Genomic DNA, 24,108 nt, shown 5'->3' with positions numbered 1-24,108 from the left:
TTGTCCTCGGCCTTCCTCACCCAGCCACTATAGGCTACCTGAGCAATTTATGATATCCCGTTTAATAGTCGGCTCGGGTACGACCGATTTTTTATCCGATGAACAAAATCGGTTTCCGATAAGTGTGAATAGCTTCATATATATAAAAAAACTTCACCTCAGGAACAAGTGGGTAAGGTCGTTCCAGCGGGATGGAAAACGTCGGTAACCATAGGTTTTCCTAATCTTTGTCCCGGAGGCGGTAGCGCCTGAAATTATGGTAGTTACTAAATGTAGCGGTGAGTAGATATTTCGATTCGACTTGTGTAAACTTTAACTTAAATACACTTTGGCAGATCACAGGATAGTAGAATACGAGAGCACTTCATGTGACTTCATCTTAGCTTTCGTTTGTTATTTTTCCAGCTCAAGTAAGCGTCCACCCTATAGAACGCAGGGTCGTGTCGACAGATCCAGCACGTGAGGCAAAGAACACAACGACGCATCGTGACTTGACCATGACGCTAATCACCAGTGGTACCTACTGTGGTAGCGGTACTAGCAGTATGCAGTAATTGTCCTGAGTACTACAAACCTGTGCTGGCGGTAGCCAACCCAGATCGACTAAGTAAACTTTTAGGGAGTTCTAAATGTTATTTTAAAGTTACGTGATAGACCTCTGATATGTAGGTACTAGAAGCTGCCTGTAGCCAGGTCATCATCACCAATACACCAAGACATGGTCGGTTCATGATTGTAAAATACGTTAATCTCACATATTTAACTACTTAGGTACCTGAATATATTTTGGTATGTTAGGTAAGTCGGTACCTAAGTACTTAAATGTAACTTTTTAATTTGGGCAACTTATTTTGATTTTTTCAAAGAACAACAGTGGTTTAGATTGTCTAGATCTTCTATACAAATAACGGCTTACGGCTGTCTTAACGAGACACGCTTTTATCAGGGGCGTATTTACCCTAGGGCTAAAAGGGCTACAGCCCGGGGCGGCAGGCGGCGAGGGGCGGCCCAGGGGCGACCGGCAGGCCGCCCTTGGACTTTAGGTTGGAGGATTAAAAAAGTACAGAACAATATTTTAGGACGTAGGTAAGTCTAGAACGGCCCTGAGCCATCTTTTCACATGTTGATTTCATGTCTTAAGAAATTTGATTTAAAGTATGAAAGCCGGCCTTTGTTCTTTTCTGAACCGGTGGAATAGTCTAATTTTTTTCCGACTCAAAAAATTTTTTTTACCTCACTCTGTCGTCGTCTCCCAGAAAAATCTTTTTTTTTTGTTCAGAAGATAATTATCATTGTCTATGCAAATCTATCACCACAATGTTCTTATACCTATGTAGGTCGGTAGGTACTCTACACTGACTGCTATAGACAGGCTCTGGGGCGGCGAAGTAATGGAACAGAATAGAACAAAAAATTATTAAAAGAGGCATTTCCTTATATCGAAATTGCGATGCGTATATTTCTTACAGTAGCGGATTTACCAATAAACCAAGTAGGCCAGTGCCTAGAGCGGCAGATTTAGAGGGGCGGCAAATATAGAAGAACAAATTAAATAAACGCACTGTAATATAATAAGTATAACTGCAACTGCGGCTGCTGAATCATGCTCAGAAGCTTGGCGATTTTCATACTGCTACAGGAAATTTACGTATTTTTGTAAACTCTACACAACACTGGCTTAAATTAATGAGTGAAAATCGGGAAAGGCGAAACCCTGAATAAAGTGAATTTGAGACGTTGGTCAGCCAGAAAAGAAATATGTAATCGTTTAAGAGATTCTTGGCACGCAGTTATTCAGACTTTGAAATCAATCAAAGATGATATTGCTAAAAAGCCTGTAACGCGACAAGAAGCGGCGGGAATATTTTCGAATTTGGACAAACTAGAAACGGCGGTAATGGTAGTTGTGTGGAATTTTGTCGAGGGCTACACCGAAAAGATCGGGAATAGAATACTTAGGAATAAATTAGAGTGAAACCTTTTTGGTGTATCAAATGTAGTGTTTTTTCAAACATAATTCCATTTTCGAATTTTAAAAAAAGTCAAAAATAAAAGAGTATTGACCATTTGAATTTGACAAGTCGGTGTAAAAAATGGAGCTTACGCGGGAACATTTCCGTGCAATAATTTTTCACAACTTTCGTCGAGGTTTATCTCAAGAACAATGTCTCGCCGAGCTTGTTTCTATTTATAAACTTGAAGCACCAAGTAAAACGACTATATATCGTTGGTATTCTGAGTTTCGCCGTGGACGTTCCTCTCTTACCACAGTCCCTTCTACTGGTCGGCCAAAAACAGCGGTAACACAAGATAACATCGATGCTGTACGCCAGTTAATAAAAGAAGATAGACATGTGACATACGAGCAGATTCGGGCTTCTCTCAGCATTGGTATGACAGCCATTCAAACCATTTTACATGAAGAACTGGGTGTCAAGAAGTTAGTTTCGCGCTGGGTGCCCCACCGTTTGACCGAGGAACAAAAGTCGGCTCGTGTTAATTGGTGTCGATCTTCTCTGCAACGGTTCAATGGAGGCAGTTCAAATGCTGTCTACAATATCGTCTCTGGTGATGAATCGTGGATTTATTCATATGAGCCCGAAAGAAAACATCAATCGGCAGTTTGGGTCTTCGAAGGTGAGGTCAAGCCAACAAAAGTTATTCGCTCACGCAGCGTGTCGAAAAAAATGGTCGCTTCGTTTGTATCGAAAACTGGCCATGTGGCTAAGATTCCATTACAAGAACAAAGGACGGTTACTGCTGATTGGTACACAACAGTTTGTTTGCCGGAAGTCGTAAGAGAACTTCGTAAAACTAACCCGAATCGTCGTATAATCCTTCACCACGATAATGCAAGCTCTCATACCGCTCGCAAAACAAGAAAGTTTTTAAATATGGAAAACGTGGAGTTGATGGACCATCCTCCGTATAGCCCTGATCTGAGCCCCAATGATTATTTTACATTCCCAAGAATTAAAGATATGCTACGTGGTCAACGGTTTAGCGGCCCAGAAGAGGCGGTCGAAGCTTACAAATCAGCTGTTTTGACAGTATCCACTTCAGACTGGAATTACTGTTTCAATGATTGGTTTAATCGAATGAAAAAGTGCATTGAATGTCACGGAGACTACTTTGAAAAACAATAAAAGTAAATAATATTATGATATCTTTGTACTTTTTTCTATTCCCGATCATTTCGGTATCGCCCTCGTAAATCAGTGATTTTTTAATATATTTATTGGACCAAACATTTAGGGGGAGGACCCTTGAGTCTACCAAAAATTTGCACTTTGAAGCTTAATATATCGTAAACCAATTACTGAATGAAAAAATGGTTTGAGCAGACCTTTAATATTTGTGAAAGACCTATTCAACGATACTCCACACCAACAACAAAATTCATGCCCATTTTCTTCTTCTTCTTATCGTGTCGACGACAAACCAACAAAGTCGCTAAATAATACATGCCCAGAACTGGGCCAGTTTGCGTGTATGGTAGACACCCAAAAAAAACAATATTTTATTCTACTTTTTCGAGGCCGAATGTATATTATCTTTGCGAAATGTCAGCTTGACATCTTAGCCCGTTTCTGAGAAAAAGGGTAGTGATACAGACAGACAGACGGACAACAAAGTGATCCTATAATGGTTCCTTTTTTCCTTGTACGGAACCTTAAAAAAGATTTGATGAAACATCTGAAAAAGTTGGTGACAGACAGATAGAAATATCATTATTAAGTTCACAATCATACTAATAACGAGATTAAACTAACGAATTGAATTTCAGAAATCAGTAGTGGCGGCAAAATTTAATGGCCTACTAGCGGCAAATTTCTAAATCCGCCACAGTTTCTTTGTACTGCAGTGACAAACTGTATGGCAGAATTTTCAGCATTTTCTTTTTTAAAAAGAATAAAAAACTATTTAAGATCCAGTCTTATCGAAGAAAGGCTGAATTTTTTGGCAAATTTTTACATTGAAGTTGATTTAACTAACAAAATTGATTACGATGATGTAATAAAGAAGTTTGTTACTAACTTTGTGTACAGAAAAAAAAATCTTTCATTCCTTGATGGGGCGATTGGGGCGGAAAACTACAGGAGCCCAGGGCGCGCAATCTTTAAATACGCCCCTGGCTTTTATTATTACTTTTTAATGACAATCATATCACACAATAGTTGGGTGATGATGGTTTTTCAACATTCATCATAATGGGCTAAGCAGTTCACAAGCTATTCGCCCATTTGTCACCATTAGCACGGGTTTTTAGCTCCAGTTAGGTAATAATAATTATACCTCTAGTTATTATACAAAAACGGTAGATTCGTGGCGGCGGCGTCTCAGCTAGACGCGTAGAGCCTCCGCCTAGGAAACTACTTCGTATCTAAACTTTTTATTCGCGGGTCCGGAGCGCCGACTCTTCACTACATCATCTGCATTCGATAAGCCAACACGCTACGACCAGCAGCGGTCTTTAATATTCTGCGATGTGGAAATTTATTACTTTGGTTTTATGTTCGATTGTTTTCGCGACGGGCGATGAGGCGGGTCCGGTGGTGAGCACGGCCCTTGGTGATGTGGGCGGATTCTACATGAAGACTCGGGATGGCAGGAAAATTGCCGCCTTCACGTCTGTACCGTTCGCAGCCCCTCCACTGGGAGACCTCAGGTTTAAGGTACATTCTTTAACTTACTACAAGGTATGGGTTCACTTAAGTGGTTAGATCATAACAGGTCATTAAGCAAGTTGATTGAACTTGAGATCTACGTCTAATAAAATCATGCAAGCGTGCTAAGCGAATAAATTTCTCTATTGTTTTTAGTAATTTATTTTTTACACAAAAAGTTTGTCTAATGAAGCGTCAAAACCCATTTATATACATATTAGACATTCTAGATATCTGTAGTTACTATAAGGTAACAAGGGGTTCTCCAGGGGAAAGGTTTACTTGTACTTATACTTAATTCCATGGCTGATGATAATCTTAAAGTGATCTGAGTCGACTTTTTACTGCATTTCAATCTATACTCACCTAAAATCATTCCAATTACTTATAAAAGAATACTTTCATAGATAAGTAGTTAGTAAATAAGTATACCTACATACCTACAAAATTATTATTTCAATGTTTTCTTTAATCTCACAGGATCGGTAAAAACGGATGTGAAATAAGACTAATAGGTAGGTACCTAGAGGTACCCAGTGATGTCTCTGGATGTGGATGGCGCATGAGCTCATGACATAAAAGTAGAGTCGATAGGTAGCTATATAGTACTTACGTGTTTAAAGTCTGGTGAGGAAGGTCGAAATATACCTTCCTCACCAGACTTTAAACACGTAAGCCCAACCAACCCCAATAAACCTAGGTAATTATCAATATATGAAATGAAACCCAGGGGGGAAAATCTATAATATAGCTCACTCACGTAGCATTGTCACTTTGAGTGACTAATGTTTCACCGTAAAGTCCCAACTAATTATTAAAAAAAACTTCCTAACCTGATTAAGTACCTATATTTACCTACTATTAGAAACTAATTTAGTAGTTATTCATACGTAGGTAGTGTAAATCGTGATATATACCAATGTGTAGTGTGTAGGTTAGGCTTAATTAGGCTGGTATTTCTGAGCTGGTATGCAATGCGAATTTATTTAAAATAATAATCTAAATATTATGCCTAACTCCGTATAAATATTCAAAACCCTGGTGAAATATTATTGGTATATGCAGGTACTAAATAGGCTTATCTTATTCATTACTTAATCATTATAGATATTGATTGAGTAGACTATTATATGTACCTATAGGTAGGTACTACCAACATTACGGCAGCGGTCCCCGATTGGTGTACCTCGGTACCCAGGGGTTCCATTAGAGGCTTTCAGGGGTCCTATATAGTCCTAATGATAATCTTGTTCAATAATTATCTATTAATATTTAGGTGTATTTAAAAAAACATTCTCATACGAAAATCATTTTGGAGCTGGGTTGTCACCCTGGCCTGTTATTGGGTCGTTACGAGTACATCATAATGGACCAGAAATACAATACCTTACAATAGTTATAGATTATATAGGAAGATATAAGAGTCAATAACTCTTTATGAACTTGTCTGATTTGTGTGACTATCGCACTAGCGTTTCTTTTGTTATGTTTTCCCACAGACCTCACAGGGTATCTTAATGGTGTCTGTAGTGATATAGTGCATGCGTTAGTAGAATATTAGTTCATACAGTATTCTATGATTTCTATGGTTATTGACCTGCGACATTGTTGAAGTCGTATGAAAATGTAACATCACCTAAGTATACTACTTTAGTTAAATTCTCTCCATGTTTTACTGTAATAAATTAAAAAAATAAATATTTAGTAAGTACTTAATTACATACTTATAAAAGTTGTAGAATAGGCCCCATGGCATGTATGTATAACAGGGGTACGGGGAAAACTACCCAAGTAACATTTCATTCGAGCTTAGGTTGTAAGAAATGCCTTTAGGTTTTATAAGGGTTGTGAAAAGGTTAATGCTTTGCTATCTGGTCATATTGAGTACTTGAGAATGATTACTAAGTCCTAAAACTAATTGTTTATTAATACAACCTTGTAGCTGCTGATAAGAGTTTATATTAACGTTATTTTAACATGTATTTCAGGAGCATATAGTTCTAGGATCTTATAGTTGTCGTAGACTCCTGATTTACTTCTAGAAAAGCTAGCATTAATGCTAAAGTGAGAGCTTAAGGTTAAATTTTTAACCTTGATACAACCATAAAGTTATGGAATATTTAAATTACTTATAAGTATTTTTTAAAACCTATCTTAAACCTTTAGGTTGATAAAAGTTGTCTAGGCAAACAAATTAGGACTACTTGGTGAAAACCAAAAGCATTAAGCACTGGCTATGAGCTAAATGCATGATTTAAGTCCTACAAGAATATTTTAAAGCTTTAGAGGCATCCTCAAAATATGTTTAATGCTTTTTAGTAATTTCCTAACGGCCGCCATATTTTTTCACTGAAATAAAAAAAAAACTTACCAAAAAGATACATTTTAATGAATAAGGGAAAATTCAGTAGCGTTTCCTATACTATTCCAAATATATGTTTTTTTTTATATAGACAGTACTTTTATTTCTAATATAAATTTACACCAAACATAAAATTTTATCTTTTTTTTTAAATTAAAATATCTTTAAATTTATCATTTACAAAAGGCCCGTCACTTATACAGAACTATTATCCGAAAGTATCACAATAAAGTGCTAGTCGCACAAGGTTTTCACATTTCCCGACTTCAGCCTAACTACTTACTATATTTTGTATTAATACAACACTTACAAGTTAGCCATTTTGAGTCTTGGAAAGTGTCAGGTAATGGCGCCATTTATTATAATTATTATAAAATCTTACACAGAAACATTTTAAGACCCGAGAGTCCTGGGAAGGCATTACAAATATCCATCAAATATGTTTCAAGTTATAGTAGAGTTACATCCAGGACTAATTTAGAACTTAAAAGCTGTCTTCCAAGGTTATGTTAACGTTAAATTAAGGTTGTGAAGGTTTTATTTAGGTTCTGTGTAAGTTGTTCAAAAGGTTCTGGGTTTGAGCTATAGGTTTTGCTGTAGCTCTCAGAAAGGTTCTAAAACGTGGGCCCTTTTTGCACTCAGGAGGTTAATATAAGGTTAATATAAGGTTATCGAGCCTTCTAAGTCTCACGAGTTGATTTCCATACAAAGGTTCTAGAACCTTTTCAAAACCTTTTTAAAACCAAAAATGTTACTTGGGTATGTGCCTAATAGTGTATCAACATGGATTATGAAATGAGATACCTACGTTCCCTTGTTTATTATAAGTAAATACTTCGTTTTAGCTGAGTTTGAATCAGAGTACCTTATAGCATAAAGGGTAATAATAGGCCCGCCCCCTATTACATTGGGACTAACATAACACTGGCGAAAAGTGCGTGCAGCAATGCACCTCTGCCGCCTACCCTGAATCCTGAAACTTTTCTCGCATACTTTCCCTACGTAGCATTATATGTAGCTTTAACTATTTTCAGTTCACCTAACTTCACTCATAACTAGGTTGAATATAATAAGTACAGTTAAACTATAAAGTCCAGACAACAAAGACTGCGATTTTGCTAAGACTTTTTATGATCATCAGTTATTTTATTTACTTACTTACATTTTAAAAATAAAATACCGATTGATTATGGATTTTTAACGGATTTGTCCTTTAATAAATACCTATAACAGATCGGTTTAATACGATCTTAAACAATTAGTTAGGATCCACTTCCGTTTTCACGACTTTATTTTTTTTTTAGTTGGACTGTAATACCTATATAGTTCCTAATCTTTCACAGGGTATTCAGTTATTTGATAAAATTTTAAATTGATTAGGTGACTGTCTCATAGATCGAGTAAGTATTTATATTTTATTTATGTTATTGTTACATCATAACGTCCACGAGCCAATCAGGTTCTTATACTAAAGATAAGCTTAAAAACGGGAAATTCGCCCCTGTGAAGACGCAGTTAAAAGTTATAATACGATTTGATATTTATCTCTATTATGCTACCTTTTGATCTATTGCAAAGTTAACTAGTTTTTATTTCGGAACATGGCAAGGTTATGTGTGATCCAACAGACAAATGTTTACAATGCCCGTTTTTTCTTTAAGTTAAACGATTGAATTCTGCTATGTTGATGAAGGCGTGGAAAACAACTACGCAGTAAAACTTCACTTATATTTTTTTTACATAAACTTACTTACAGCGTTTATCTGTAGGGTTTATCCGTAGGGATTTAACTGTAACCGAAATTTTGTGATAAATTCATCACAGGCGCAGGCTCATTGTTGAATCTCATCTGATTAAAACTGTCCATTCAAAGGATACACAAGTATCTAGTAGAACCTACCTATCTATGTTGGGTACAAACCTACTTCAAAGAAACCTAAGTACGTATACAGACGAATTGAGAACCTCCTCCTCTTTTCCTAGTCGGTTAATGATCAAATGCTTAAAGGATAATTAGAGACTACGGTACTACGGTACGGTATTAAGGTACTACGAACGTACTACTTATTATCTACCTTCGATGGCATAGATAGATTATAATTTTATTATACCTACGTTAAAAATAATATAAGTATTTTATCGAGATGATTATAACTAATTAGATAAACACAAGTAAGTACCTTACTGAAAGATAGATTTTTATCAACAAAGGCAATGCACTCTGATGGTAACTAATTCAGTATAATCTATGCTGATACCTTTAATCAGTTATTTAATGTTGATACATACATAGAGTAGGTAAAAAAAAATACCAGAGCGTTCTCAAATATTGAAGCGTACCTATGTAAGTAAAGTTAGGTAACCTACCTACTTACGTAGGTAAGTTACCTAAACTGAAAAAAAAATTACATAGGTATAGCATTCTCACTGGAACCTGTTCTAGCAAAAACTATAAATTATGCATTCGGTATAGGAAATGTTTAATATTTAATTACAATATTCCTTAAAATAATCTTTCCGATACTATAATAATGTATGACTAAGACAGTTTTTCCTTAACGTTTTTTACTAAGTATAGGTTTGTTTTAGCTACCAAAACCAAACTAAATATTAAGAATATCTAGAACCATGTAGCGCATAAATAATTATATTCATATTCACATACTTACCTACATAGCATAATAATAGTAGGTAGGTAATATTTAAATATGTATTGTATTAATATTTAAATAAAAATGCATGTATAACAGAGATGATAAGAGTTTCTATTCTACCTTTAGATCACCAATAATTAAAATACTTACTACAATAGCTAAGTATGACGTTAAAAATATTTACACTAATTAGGTACTTAGGTACTATATAACAAGTGTTACTTAATAGGTTTTCCCGAAAGATTGGCTTTTACTGAAAGTTTTTCCCGAGCATATTGCAGGGAAGTTTAAATGGTTAAAATATTACTTTAGGTATATATCAAACTAGCTGTTCCCGCGAGCTTCGCTTCGCCTTCAAAAGTTTTCCCGTGGGAATTCCGGGATAAAAAGTAGCCTATGTTCTTTCTCAGGGTCTAGACCATATGTATACCAAATTTCATTCAAATCCGTTCAGTAGTTTTGGCGTGAAAGAGTAACAGACAGACAGACAGACACAGTTACTTTCGCATTTATAATATTAGTTAGGATTCAGTTCAGTAAATGCAGAGATTAACGCTTCCACCTACATAAGTACTGCCTCATAAACTTGATCACTTTATAGGTATTAAGTAAATGTAAGTAGAATAGACTAGAATTAAAATCGAATTCATTTTCTATAATTACCTAGGCAGGCCCGTTTTCGAGTTATTTATTTCGCGGGCAAGCAGTAGACCCCTACTTAGGTATTTATAGAAACGGATAATATTTATTGTGACTAATTTGATAATTTCGTTAACATGGTTTTTATTCAGGATAAAGTATTTTGGAAAAACGTTAAGTTTGATATTTCCCTAATTTACGGAAACGACCTTCTTCCACACTATTCATTAGTGGTAGTAAATGTAGCGATACTAATAGGTATGTAACCCTATGTACTTAGTGAGTATATTCCTATGTAAACTAATTATACTTTAGCTCATTTTGTAACCTTAGCAGTTACCCAAACTGGCATTGACCAAATTACCATAATTTTAACTTCATTGCCATGGCATAATTAATGAGTCCAAATTTTTAAAAATCATGCGTTTTCCATGCTTTCTTATTGTGTCGGCGACTAACATAAAGCTTTACTTTGCCAATTTCACCATAGTGGGTAGACACTGGGTAGAGCATAACCAGGAATTATTGGTTGACTTATGACGAACCAATTGATGAACCAATCCCTGGTTACGATCTAACCGACTATGGCGATATTGGTTACCCCCATGTTTAGAGTACCTATTCCCACTATTCCCAGTAAGTCACTGACTGTGAAGGGTGCGCTGGACGTTTATAAATAAGGTACGGGGGGGTCACTACAGAAATCGAACGAACGAACGACCAAAAGCCAGCTGTCATGAAATCGGTACGGTTCGTCTAATACTAACAACGGCCTAGAGTCGTGGTCAGCGCATCGCTTTTTGCAAAAATGCATGGGACCCGGTTATACCACACACAAGAAGGCTTTTATGGTGCACCTATAATTCGCTATTCTTTCCGAGCAGTACCTAATGCCTCGCGAATTCACTATCGAATTGGAACCGCCGACTAGTTCCGAATATGTTCGCAGGTAATAGGTTTTGAGAGCTGCTTTTGGGGGTCAATGACCCTATTGATAAATGTCTCTATCTATCAAGGTCCAAGATTTGTAACGTGGACATAGTTTTGCCATTAACGTACCTAATCTTTAAAAGATTGCTTAAATTTTACACGATTATTTTATATTTTATGATAATGATAACAAATTATATTTGATGAGAATTATTAATTTACCTACCTATTACACATTTTATAATAATGTAAATGTATATTTCCTTTCTTGAATTGAAAAAGTATTTAAGTACTTAACTTAATTAAAAACTTCTGTTAAAACGCACCGAATATACCTATACATACTGTATAAACGCACAGATAGGTATGCACGCATACTTATGACTAGGGTTTCTGATTTCTCGACCTGTTTTCGTTCTCGAGCTTCGAGAATTCTCGAGCCCAAATTCTCGAGTCTTCTCGAGTCTCGAGCCTTTCTAAGAAGACCTTTAGAAAAAAGGCTTAATTTAAATAAAAAGACACAAAATCTCCTTTTTTTACTTTTTCAACTTAATCACAAAGAAAATACTCTACTAATACTAATAATTAGCTGTCTAGCTAGCTACTTATTACTAGTACAAGGTGGGCCAAAAGTAATCACCCTGTTGGAAGTTGCTCTCATTTGTGCAAATGGCCCCCAATTTGAAATCAGTTTTGATATTGGTGGACTAGACAAATGCAGAATACAAGTTCAGAAGCCGTGGATTGATATACTCCCCAAGAACGCGGAATAAATTGTGTTTATTCAGTTTTTGAGTCACCTTTTTTTCGTTTTATCTGTAATTTTTTCCTGCAATATTGCCCGATGTAACCGTTTCAGACAGTTTTTCTGGGGTTTTTTGGAGTCCCGTGTTTATGTGAATAAGCTCGTGTCTCTGGAAGCCCTTAAGGACAACATTCGACACAAGTGCGAGAATATCTCGCCCGAAGTTCTCGCTGAAGGGATGAGAAATTCTATAAAACGAGCCCGTATGGCAATTAATTGTGACGGCGCCCATTTGGCCGAAATCATCTTCTCAACTTTACCAATAAAATTGCAAAGGTTCAAATAAACATAATCAAGAAACAGAATCGAAGTATTTCATTTAGAAAAAAAATGAGAGCCATCGGATGACTTCTTTTGGTCCACCTGAACTAAGAAACAGTACGTAACTATTACTACGTTATCTTTAATCATTCATTGGTATTATCAGTACAGCATTAGCTTAAATGGATAATGAAACATAATACACGCGCATGGTATGCGTGTGTGTTGTAAAGCGGCGCAGGAAAATTCGAATTAAATATTCTTAATTTTTATCTCAAGGCTCGAGAAATTCTCGAGTCTTCAGATTTTTTTCTCGTCTCGAACCAAGCCGAATTTCTCGAATCTTCTCGAGCTCGAGAATTCTCGAGCAGAAACCCTACTTATGACATACTTAACAGATTTCTACATACTGCTCTCCGTTCGAAAAGGGCTCGTTGTCTAGCAAGCATAGCTCTCGTTGGTTTCGTTTTTTGTCAATCTGGAGAGACCCGTGGTGATACCATGGGAGGGTTCTAGCCACTAGCCATAAGTACCACTAGTAATAATCGACTAAAGTAAGTATCATTATGATTCTAGCTTCACAACATTGAAACGCACGATAGCAGTAGTAATGCAATCGGTGAGTCCGAAACAAAAAAAAACACAAGTCGGAGTGACCCCTCCAAATCCTGTAAGCTGGACTGAACGGTAGCTAATGTGACTGCAACGGCCTATATTATTAATAACTTGTCTAACTATACGTATACTTTATCAGTAAGTGTACATAATATACACTCGGCATACCGTTTTTAGTTGGTAATATCCTGATGCTCTGTTAAATGTACTCCAATGTTGCAGAAGTCGGGATTAAGCTAGCTTTTTCCGTTTGCGAGTATTTTGGTGCTTTTTCTCGGTGGATCCTTTTCATTACCCGTCAATGTATGTACATATTTTACATAATAACACCTCCGTAACCTAATAATAATGTACTTATTTTAATAAAAAAAACCATAGTATTCATAGTCTCCACACTCCGATGATTAATTGCTGAAGTGTGAAGGTTGTGCTGCTCGTTATGAGTACACAAAGAATACGATGTCATCTGAGTTGCAGTAATTTTAATCATATTAATTTTTATTATACTTATTATATTGTTACGTATTATATTTTAATATCGAACAATTTGTTCTGGTATGTAATAAGTCGGTGGATGAGGAAGATCCCACATGACCGATTTTTGTAGGCCAGAAATAGGGCTGATTTTACTTTATTTATTTCTGAATACAGAAACTAGGAAGGTAGGTACCTACATAGGTTCAAGGTTAGTATGTCCTATCACTAACCAACTCTCGTTTTTTACGCTATTGAAAAAAATGAAAAATGAAATCTATTAATAAAAAAAAATAGGTTGCAGTGTTTGTGTTTGAATTCAAAGAAAACAGACATTAGCACACTTTTTTTTACCACCTCTACCCATAATTTTCCGTCACATAACAACTGTCATCTAACCCCCCTTCCCCTTCCCCTCAGGCGCCGGCCCCCGCGGCCCCCTGGACTGGAGTCCGCGACGCCACGCAGCCCAGCCCGCCCTGCGTGCAGAGGAACCCCTACACCCGGCAACAGGAGATCGTGGGGCAGGAGGACTGCCTGTATCTGAACCTGTACACGCCGAGGGTTGATGATCTGGTAAGAAGGGTTCTACCTTTTCTGGCATAAGATTTTTTTGCCTAATCTCGTATTGCATAGTAACGTTTGGTCAAAGTCTCGTTACGCCGAAAATCGTATGGCATAAATATCGTTTAGTAAAAAGTTATTTCGCCTAACATTGTTTAGCCTAATAATGGTATGGCCAAATCTTGAATAGCCTAATAATGCTATGGCATAGGTTTATTAGGTTTATACAAAGTAATAATATTCGTTTGGCTTTAACTTTGACGTAGCGTCTCCCTACATAGCGCAAACTGGTGCCTTGTATTGTTTCCGCTGTTTGGAAAACTCTCCGCTCCGCTTCGCTGCGCTCCGCTTTGGTTTTGATGAACATGTGCACCTAACACGCTCCTCCTCGCTTTGCTCGTCGTCGCACCTATTTTTAGGTTTCGATCTCATGGGGTTTGTAATAATTATATTGGTCGTTAACTTTCGATTTTTTTATCATACAATATCGTGATTTTCGGGATGTAGGAGAAAAATACCACAATTTTGTACATTTACTACATACTTAATATATTATTAAGATAAAATTAGGAGAAACAAGATTATACATAGGTATAGACGAACATAAATTTGAGCAAACGAAACTTAGGTGTTTAAAGATTGTGCCTAAAGAGTTTTAGACGTAACGAGCCTTATGCCACATAAGTCTTGGCAAAGTGATGGTTCGGCCAAAAAAGTTTTGACCATACGAGTTATGCGAAATGAGTTTTGGTCAATAAAGATTATGCCAGATGAGCGGAACCCGGTAAGAAGTGGTTGAGGCAGCTGATGAATTGGCTGAGGCTTGTAGTATGGAAAGAAGCAGTAGAAGTTGAGCACCGGACGCATTGGCTGAAGGTTGTATAGAATAGGAAACTGGTGGCAAGCCGTAAAAACGTACGTAAAAAAAGTTTCTTGGTTTACAATGATCGTGCTTCAACAAACCAACAAGCATCTCCAGCACACTACTTTGCTCATGCTTACTGCAGCATTACCCCAAGACTACAATATGGAAATACCAACAAATACACGAGGTGTGCAAGCGCTATCGTCGTAATCGAAACTTTGTAGCTAAGTAATACAAAAGTGAAGATCTACCTTATCATCGGAGATTACTTACTTTGTTTTCTATCGACAGAACTTTCCGTCCACCAGGTGACAGAACTTTCAGTTCATCATTTGACCCCCCCGTTCCTCCCCTTCCAGGGCACCCCAAGCATCTCGTCTGGCCTGCTCCCGGTGATGGTGTGGTTCCACGGCGGCGGCTGGATGTGCGGGGACTCGTCCACTGCCATGTACGGGCCCGAGTTCCTGCTGGATAGAGACGTGCTGCTGGTCGCTACTAACTACAGATTAGGTCAGTTTTAGATAGATAACGAATGAAAGGAAATGCATCGACTGCACATCATCATCATCATCAGGTCCTGGGATTCTGGGCCACGCCTTCGATTTCATATGCCAGCGCATGCTGAGGCCAGATATCTCTTGCACGACAGGAGGACTGTGTGTCCGTGTGGTTCATCGGAGTTCATCCTCTCTTTTGCTTGCCAGATGGAGCCCACTCCGTCAATGCAATTTTGGGTGGATGGCATTTGGGTCTCCGAAATAAAAAGTCCATCAAACGTCACTTATTAAGCCGGACCTCCGAGGCAATGTACGACTAATGAGGATGACCTCCTATAACTCTGCCTTTGAATTACTATCTACCTACAGTTTCGTCGAGTGCTCAAGAGTCATGTAAAGACACAGAAACCAGCAGTAACTACGTTGCGACACATCATCTGCTGCAACCTCATGTGGTCCGCGGTCATTTGGCACCTTTAGCCTCGACATCTACCATCTCACACACACCTTCTCCCGCAGGTCCCCTAGGCTTCCTCTCTACCCAAGACGAGGCCTGCCCCGGCAACAACGGGCTGAAGGACCAGCAGGCGGCGCTGCGCTGGGTGCAGCAGAACATCCGCCAGTTCGGGGGGGACCCCGACTCAGTCACGCTGTTCGGAGAGAGCGCGGGCGGCGCCAGCGTGCACTACCACATGATCTCGACTACTAGTGCTGGTTAGTTGCTGTTTTATTGTCTTGAGAGAGTGTGCTTGGCAAAGGAGATAGGAATACTCCCTGTGACCGCACCAACCTTCAGTAGATTATTATAAAAAGAAAAAAAAAAGAGGAGGCTTACGTAAAGCTCAACACACCCACACCGCAATCAGAATTATGCTAAGATTCAAGGTGTGTGCTTTATGCGTGACTTTCAGTAACAAACTGTTTCATAAGTAGGTACGTTGGAGATCCGCCTGTTACTGGCCGTCTTGGCGCAAACGTTCGCAATCGTCAGATGTCGATGTCGATGTCGGTTCTGTATTGTGGTGGAACTAGGCTAATGTGGTTTTCCGGCATCCATGTTGATAACACACATTATTTACCCTGATATTAAAATTCAAAGTACATAGGTATTTTAGCTTCTAGGCTACGTTTGAGAAATCTACAACACGAATGATCTCAAGCTTTCTCCAAGACCGGAGGCAATGCTAATCCCAGGATATTGACTGTGGAAAAGCTGTTACTTACACTTTAGTTAACCATATGACATAAATATTAGATAAAATATTTATATAATTACTTAAAACTTGTTATATCAACGATTAACGCAAAGTCAGAATATTAAATTAGGTAAGTAAGTACGTACTAAGTTTAATCATTTTCCTCAACACGTGTTACGTATAATTTTAGAAGTGGTTTTGTTAATCGAAGGTTATATTTCATAAGAACACTTTGAATGCTCTTTGTTAAAACTTTATGATACGTATCTAGGTACATTGTACATGGATTGAGAAGTACAATGTACATAAATACGTATCATAAAGTTTTAGATTTAGATAGTACCTAAGTACCATTAAGTAGTAGTTAATTAAGTAAGTATAACATCCCTCTTTAAAATGTAAGGGAACATATTAGATCCACCAATGAATGTTTCGCCCACAAATTCGTCCTTATCTGTGGACGAATAATTCCTTGTACAAACCACACGTCTTAACTCACATAACTCAACTTTACTTTCTCAACCGACAGGGCTATTCCACAAAGCGATCTCGGAGTCCGGGACGGCGTTAGTCCCCTGGGCGGAGGCTCCGCCGGGCGAGGCGCTGAGGAACGCCTTCCGCCTGGCCAAGTTCATGGAATGCCCGCAGGCACCTTCAGAGCTGATGATAAACTGCCTCCGAGGCAAGGACGCGAGGGAAATGATCGACACGGAGTACAGGTTCTATGTGAGTATCAAAAATTATGCGTGCGTATAATAAGGCAATGGAGTTGTTTTTTGTTTCCTTAAAAACGATTTTGTGATCTAAAATGTGGATTTGTCTTTTGTTTCCACTGTTTTCGACAAAGGGTCCGTTAAATATAATATTGCACTTTAATTAAGTAAGTTTTTACTGAATGGAGACTACTAAGACTTGCAAACAATTGGGTCGGACCGAATAAATACTTTCTCAGTAACCTAGTATATCTAGGTAAGCCTTAATCCAAATTCATAAAATTGTGAGAATTCATAAAGTAAAAAAATGCTGTTTAACCTTATTTGTTTTAGCAGTATAGCTAGGTAGCTATGCGTAATATTATCAAATTGATTTCCCACTAACAGCTTTCCACGTGTTTTACAAGAAAAACCATGTTACAAAACAACAATCTCAATTTTCCGCTATTCATTTACGCATTCAGAATATAAGGTACTAAATATACATATTGAGAGAGTCAATAAATTGTAAGTGTTATTGAGGATATCATGGACACTCACCAATTAGTCATCATGACTAGCCGTTTCTGTAGTGGACTTTTCCTCTGCATGCAAAAATAGCAAAATGGGATATTCCCTGCCTACTTTGTATCCATCCAGACTAACGTCATTACGTTCATCCATTTTTCTAGTGGTTACGTGTTCAATTGAGTAAGTAAGATGATTTACTCAATTAAACATATTATACTGACACACTAATACATCCAGCCTACATTACAGACTACTTACTATTTATGTAATAAATAATAAGTAACTATTTATAAACAAACCCAAGATGCCACGCAAACTTATCCATGGGCATTACCATGGGCAAGCCACGGGCACTTTCTGAAGCGACATACATTATTTCCGGTCAAACTGAAAACAGAGTTCATAACAGACGCCAACATGCATCCTTTTTCCCTTTCCTCTAACCCTTGACCTCCTCACCAGGCGTGGGACTACGAGCCCATGACCCCGTTCAAGGCGGTGGTGGAGCCGGACCTGCCTGGAGCCTTCCTGACCAGCAGCCCGCGGCTCACGCCCGCCGCCGCCGCCGTGCCCTGGCTCACCGGGCTCAACAAGGACGAGGGCTGCTTGAAGTCTGTCTGTGAGTACTTCTGTATACTTACTAATGATATTATACATAAATGCATAATTTTTAACCCCTGATGGAAAAGGGGGGTGCTTAAGATGTAAGTGCATGTCTGATCTGTATGTGTCTGTGGTAGTTTAGTTCCCAAACGGTGGAACCGATTAGCATTTGGTTTTTTAGGGTGATTTTTAGGACATTACCCAAAGTTTTCTTAGCCATATTTTTAAAGGTCGAATCTAATTAATGAAATATTACCTACTTACATTGAGGACTACTTACTAGAATTGCGTACGAGTTATCCAATCTGCTACCTACCTGAAGAAAGTTATGGAGAAAGTAAATAAGTAATTTCAAGCTTACTTGTACCACGTAGATAGGCATGGCAATAAATCAATAAATGTATTTATTACGCCTATCTATCACAGAGACAGGAACTGGTACGTATCGTCTCTTGGATATAAAATCTGTTTCTGCTCTAATTTATTATAAGTTGTAACTCATTTCCTTATGTTACGACTGTTGCGAGCTCAGTGTAATATGTACTAAGCACATAGTTGGATAAACTACGGAAATTGGTTTTCCTCGAGATGAATAACAATCTGCCATCGATCGCATTATCACAAAGCACACGTTTAGTGTTATTGGAGATTTAAAGTAATTACGGGCTTTATATCTCACAAATGCCTAAAGAGGCCGAATCAGTTTTTTTAAAATGCAAAACGTATATTAAGCCTCTTGAGATAGCTCAACGTGTAATTTTAAAAGTTGCTACTTTTCGACCTTTCCTTTTCCCTACATTTCAACTGTATCAATTATGTAAGGTACTTTCTGTTAGACAACTTTTTATTCTTAACACTACTCTTATTCAACACACCAGAACACCACACACTATTTCTAACACACGACGTAAAGACCGAATCTGTACACTTCCCACTCCTAACTTTACATTCACTAAAAGATTCTTTCTTTACCTCGGACCCTATCTTTATAACAAAGTGAATAAATATAAAACTGTCTATAACCTGAATAGCATAGAAACTAAACATATTGTAACTAATCTACTCCTAAAATTAAATTATGATGAAACGGAAAGTTATCAAGTCATTGATAACTTTATTGAACTGTAATTATAAATTATATTAATTATGTATATCGAATTTAGCTGTAAATCATACTCTCACAAATACACACACTCACACACACGCACACACGCACACGCACACACACACACACACACACACACACACACACACACACACACACACACACACACACACACACACACACACACACACACACCTCTACTCACACGCGCATTACTGCAATTTTTTATAAATACTTATCTTTTAACTAAAATTCTGATTTTTTTATCTTTTTATTTTTTTGTTAAACTAAGTTAAAGTAGTTAAGTAAATTGGAAATGTAATATTTTTTGTACCTACTTTACCGGTAGTCCTTTCTACAGGTTTTAAAAAAACCTATTTAGGACACCACTGACCCCAGATATACAAATAACATGTACTTACAGTTCTCCCATATTAATAATGCGCATGCAAATCTTCGCAAACTGTCGTATTCCCGGAAACACCCGAATCAGTGCCTTAAACAAAGCACTTGCATTTTGATCCTTGTTCGAAAGAAATAGTAGTCAATATCATGTGACACATAATCGAAAACAATTTGGGCGGTCGGTGGCTGTCACCGATCAGTCAAGGGTCTCAAGGTCAAGATCAATATTACTTTTGTGGAATTATAAAGAGCTGCAATTACACATCGTTCTTGTTATTTTTTTCAAATGTGAATTTAATTTCAACTTTAATTATTTTTGACGATGCCATATTATAGCTTATGTGCCTCATAAGCAAATTTAAGAATAAAATATGCGTCACATTGATAGACTTCACTTTGCCAATAAAGCCACACCCAAAAGACCAAGTTTGTAATTGTAATATTATTGTGAATGATCAGCGCTGTAAATACTTTTGAACTGAGATTTTAATGTAAACATTTTTATTAATGTGAAATAATCAGTGCTGTAAATACTTTTGAACTGAGATTTCAATTTTTTTATATAAACCTGTGTTTGAAATCCATTTCTCCTTATAATATAAACCTTGTGTTATTCAAACCTTCTTTCATCCATCTTTACATCAGCTTCAGTAAGACACTTGAAAAGTACCTACTGTAACATTTTCGAAGTAAATTTTTATATTATGGAATATTATGAATTATCGAATCAAATTTCGTTACTGATAAATCAATTATCTCTTTTAGCACCAATTACATAATTCTACTAAAATTTCATGAAGAAAATGCACTTATCCACTCTAAATACATAATAGTTTTTCTAACGCTCGGGAATACGACCGTTGCCGAACAATGACGAAGATTTCTATGCGCATTATCAATTTTGGGGAACTTGTACGCTCTAGTGCCTACTTTAAGAATACTGTAAACATATTCAGAAATAAATATTTTTTTATTTTTTTTTAAATTAATTTAATAAAACCAGTGGCGCTACAAACAGTTTCACTGGACGATTATTAACTCTTGCTGGTGCTGGTAATGACAATTAATAGTAAGATCTAAATCTCATCTCCCATTCTTCTCCAGGGATAACCGAGAACAGCACCCGTCTCCGCGAGTTCCTGTCGGCCTTCGACGTGATCAGCCCCGTGACGTTCTACTACGAGAACCATCCGCAGCAGCAGGAGATCACGGCGGCGCTGAGGAAGGAGTACCTGGATACCAAGGATGAGAAGGAGATCAAGAGGAATATTCTGAAGGTGAGTGACTTTGTATGGTTGGAGCAGTTCTTCTTAGCGTGTCGATGACAAACACTAGAGTTAGACTATAGGGTAAAAGGATTTATACCAGTCTGAATAGCTCACCCCATGACTGCCTAGACCAATTGATACGTTTGCCGAGGAGGCTCTTTTCGTTAAAGAAGACATCGTTCTCTCTTTGGCTTTAGTGTTAGCTAGTAGAAATCAAACGACTGGTGTGGTGAAGATTATCGTTCGTGGTAGAGCTCAGAGGTCGATTGTGGTGCGTGAAGCGATTATTTATCCTTTCTACTTACCCGTACATGTATAACATAGGGAGAAGGGAATGGGCAACAGCGACCGAGTTGTCTAAACCTACACACCATACAAATTCTCCTTAACTTTTCACTGCTCGAACGGTTACGAAAACTTCCACCAGCTCTCCTAAACCCTTTTACCCCGCAGGCGTACTCCGACTCGTACTTCAACTTCCCGATGGTGGACGCGGTGGACCTGGTGCTGCAGTACACTCGGCAGCCGGTGTACCTCTACGAGCTCACGTACCGCGCCACCAACAGCTTCTCGCAGATCTTCGGCGATGAGGACGGAGACCACGGTATGTTAAATCACCACCCTTCACCTCCTTACGGCTGGGGCACTTCCAATAAAGGAAGGATTTTAGGCCTATATAGTCCTAGTACGCTGGCCTAGTGCGGGTTGGTGGACCCCAAGCAAGCATGTGCTGAGAGAGTTTTCGGGTAAGTGGTCGACCCGACTGTCGGATGCATTCAAGCTGCCCGACGGAGTCTAACTAACTGAAACAGCAACCGCGGGACCGGGTCACGGGAACGCTTACTTATAGCGTATAAAATCACATTAATTGTAAACAAATTAAGCGTAAAAGAAGAAAGATCCACTTTACCCTTTTCATGAAATAAAGTTATCTTCGATCCTATCATGTTGCTGATAAACACAAGAGCGTTTTTAAGAGTTTGTCACCGTAAAATATGAATCATAGTTAATGATAATTATCTTGATGTTCCAGGTGTGTGTCACGCGGACGAGCTGATGCACCTGTTCCCGATCCACTTCCTGAGCCAGCCCTTCTCCGAGAAGGACATAGAGATCAGCAACCTCATCATCACCATGTTCACCAACTTCGCTACCACTGGGTGAGGAATTGATACGATATTGACAGTTTTGATAACCTGGTTTAAGCTAGATATGAAAGGTTGAAGAGTAAGGAGCCCATATTACAGCGGTGGCTATTTGATGGATAGGCGTGTATCAAGCAGCATGTTGGATGATGATTATACGATAAGCTTTCTCTACCAAAGTTAAAGACATAATGTAATTTCGGCAGTGTTGAGGTTGGGCACGGATAAATTCCTTTTTTATCCGTTTCACCTACATAGTTTCGGAGATGTCTTTAAATATTAAGATATAGATATAGAAGCTATATATCGTTCCTTTGTAGAACTTCTAATTTGTCATCTCTCATCTCTAACTCATAAGTTCTTACTCTACCTTAACTAATTGCAGGAACCCGAACCTCCCCACCAAGCTGCCGGTGGAATGGCGTCCGGTGACAGACAGCAAGACGATGGAGTACCTCGACATCGGGGAGACCCTGGCCATGGGGCGCGGGCTGGCGGACTCCTCTAAGCTGTGGGGCAGTCTGCCGCTCTGGTTCAACAGGAACACTAGGAGATTCTACGACGAGTTGTGAGACTGTCAGAATTAGGGCCAGTTGCACGAAGGGTATTTTAGAACACCGAAAAACGCAAGACGCCTAAATTATTTAGCGGTAATACTTAGTTTGATCGAATGTGCCTTACGTAAGTAACTTACGAAACAAATCAGATAAAGATATTTAAGGCCGACCTTAGTTTACAGCTTCTTTGTGCAACTTGGCCTATAAAATGATGGAAAATACAGGGTGTCGGATAATAAAGGCACGCGGACATAGGGATAATAATATATTATGAACAAACTTTTGCTCAATATTTTTGAAATGCCAAGAAGAAAAGAATATAACTTATACTTAAGTATAGATTTTGATGCTCCCTTTAAAATATGATAGACACGTACCTAACGGTCACAACCTGTCGACACATTTTTTGTATGGAGACGTACTTATAATTGTGTGCTGAGACTTGACAGTCAATATTAATATCTATAAATGAATCCTTAGGTATTGACAAATTATAAGGAAAAATAACAGGGTTGATTTATTTTGTTTTTTTGGTTATTAGATATGTATGTATATTATTTTAGGTATCTACTTACCTAAACCCAGTTTCATTTTTAGTTAGGTAAGTATGTCTAAAATCAGTTTTATAGCGTTAAGTATGTGTTTGCGGTTTACCGATTGAGTATTTTGTATAAGTACTTAATAATGTTAACATAGATTAAGAAAAGCTAAGAGTATAATAAATGAAATAAAGTAAATACTTACTTACTTAAACTGAATTTTTTTTGGTAACGCGTGATCATTAATTTATAATCTCTAAAATAAATATTTTTATAAAACTTAATTTTAGTAGCGTTTTGTGTAAGTATAAAATTAAACAATCCCAGTTTTTACATACTACGTACCTCAACCAATTTTAATTGTTTACCACGTAAGTAATACATACGTGTATAAGTAGGTACCATTATTACAGTTTCGTAAACACTCACGTTATATTTGACTTTTTACTTATTTTTTTTTCTATGAAACCTACCTAATACCATGCTTTATTGAAAACTTGAGTAGGTAAGTTATACTTGTTTTTGCTCCATTTCAATAGAAAACATAAAAATGTGTCCCTATTTACTTAAGTTCTGGATTTTTACATAAAAGGCAGAAAAGTTATGTAGGTTAGGTAGTCTAAGTAATATGTATGGCCTCCAAAAAGTTTTTTGTTTTAATTTTTGTTTCACGACCTGAACACCTACATAATTTTCAAGGAATGAAGACATAGGAAGTAACTACAGGGTGTTGC

The 24,108-nt window shown here is 37.6% G+C and overlaps 1 protein-coding gene across 1 annotated transcript; it reads left to right on the top strand.

Annotated features, from left to right (window-relative positions):
• Window positions 1-4,348: 4,348 nt before the first annotated feature.
• Window positions 4,349-23,578, top strand: LOC105382675 (venom carboxylesterase-6). Its single transcript, XM_011552598.3, has 10 exons — window positions 4,349-4,676; window positions 13,828-13,983; window positions 15,196-15,346; window positions 15,853-16,047; window positions 17,059-17,255; window positions 18,215-18,371; window positions 20,970-21,142; window positions 21,587-21,737; window positions 22,167-22,293; window positions 22,664-23,578. The coding sequence occupies exons 1-10, from the start codon at window positions 4,488-4,490 to the stop codon at window positions 22,848-22,850; spliced, it is 1,683 nt and encodes a 560-aa protein (XP_011550900.3). The 5' UTR covers window positions 4,349-4,487; the 3' UTR covers window positions 22,851-23,578.
• The last annotated feature ends 530 nt before the right edge of the window (window positions 23,579-24,108 follow it).

Source organism: Plutella xylostella, chromosome Z, assembly GCF_932276165.1.
Source record: "Plutella xylostella chromosome Z, ilPluXylo3.1, whole genome shotgun sequence".
NCBI classification, from domain to species: domain Eukaryota; kingdom Metazoa; phylum Arthropoda; class Insecta; order Lepidoptera; family Plutellidae; genus Plutella; species Plutella xylostella.
This window is presented reverse-complemented; position numbering and strand designations above follow the sequence as displayed.

Excerpts from the sequence above, each read along its gene's own strand:
- LOC105382675 (XM_011552598.3), top strand. The coding sequence starts at position 4,488 with ATGTGGAAATTTATTACTTTGGTTTTATGTTCGATTGTTTTCGCGACG. Across the intron at positions 18,372-20,969 it reads GGGCTGCTTGAAGTCTGTCT|GGATAACCGAGAACAGCACC; the intron begins GTGAGTACTTCT and ends ATTCTTCTCCAG. Across the intron at positions 21,143-21,586 it reads TCAAGAGGAATATTCTGAAG|GCGTACTCCGACTCGTACTT; the intron begins GTGAGTGACTTT and ends TTTACCCCGCAG.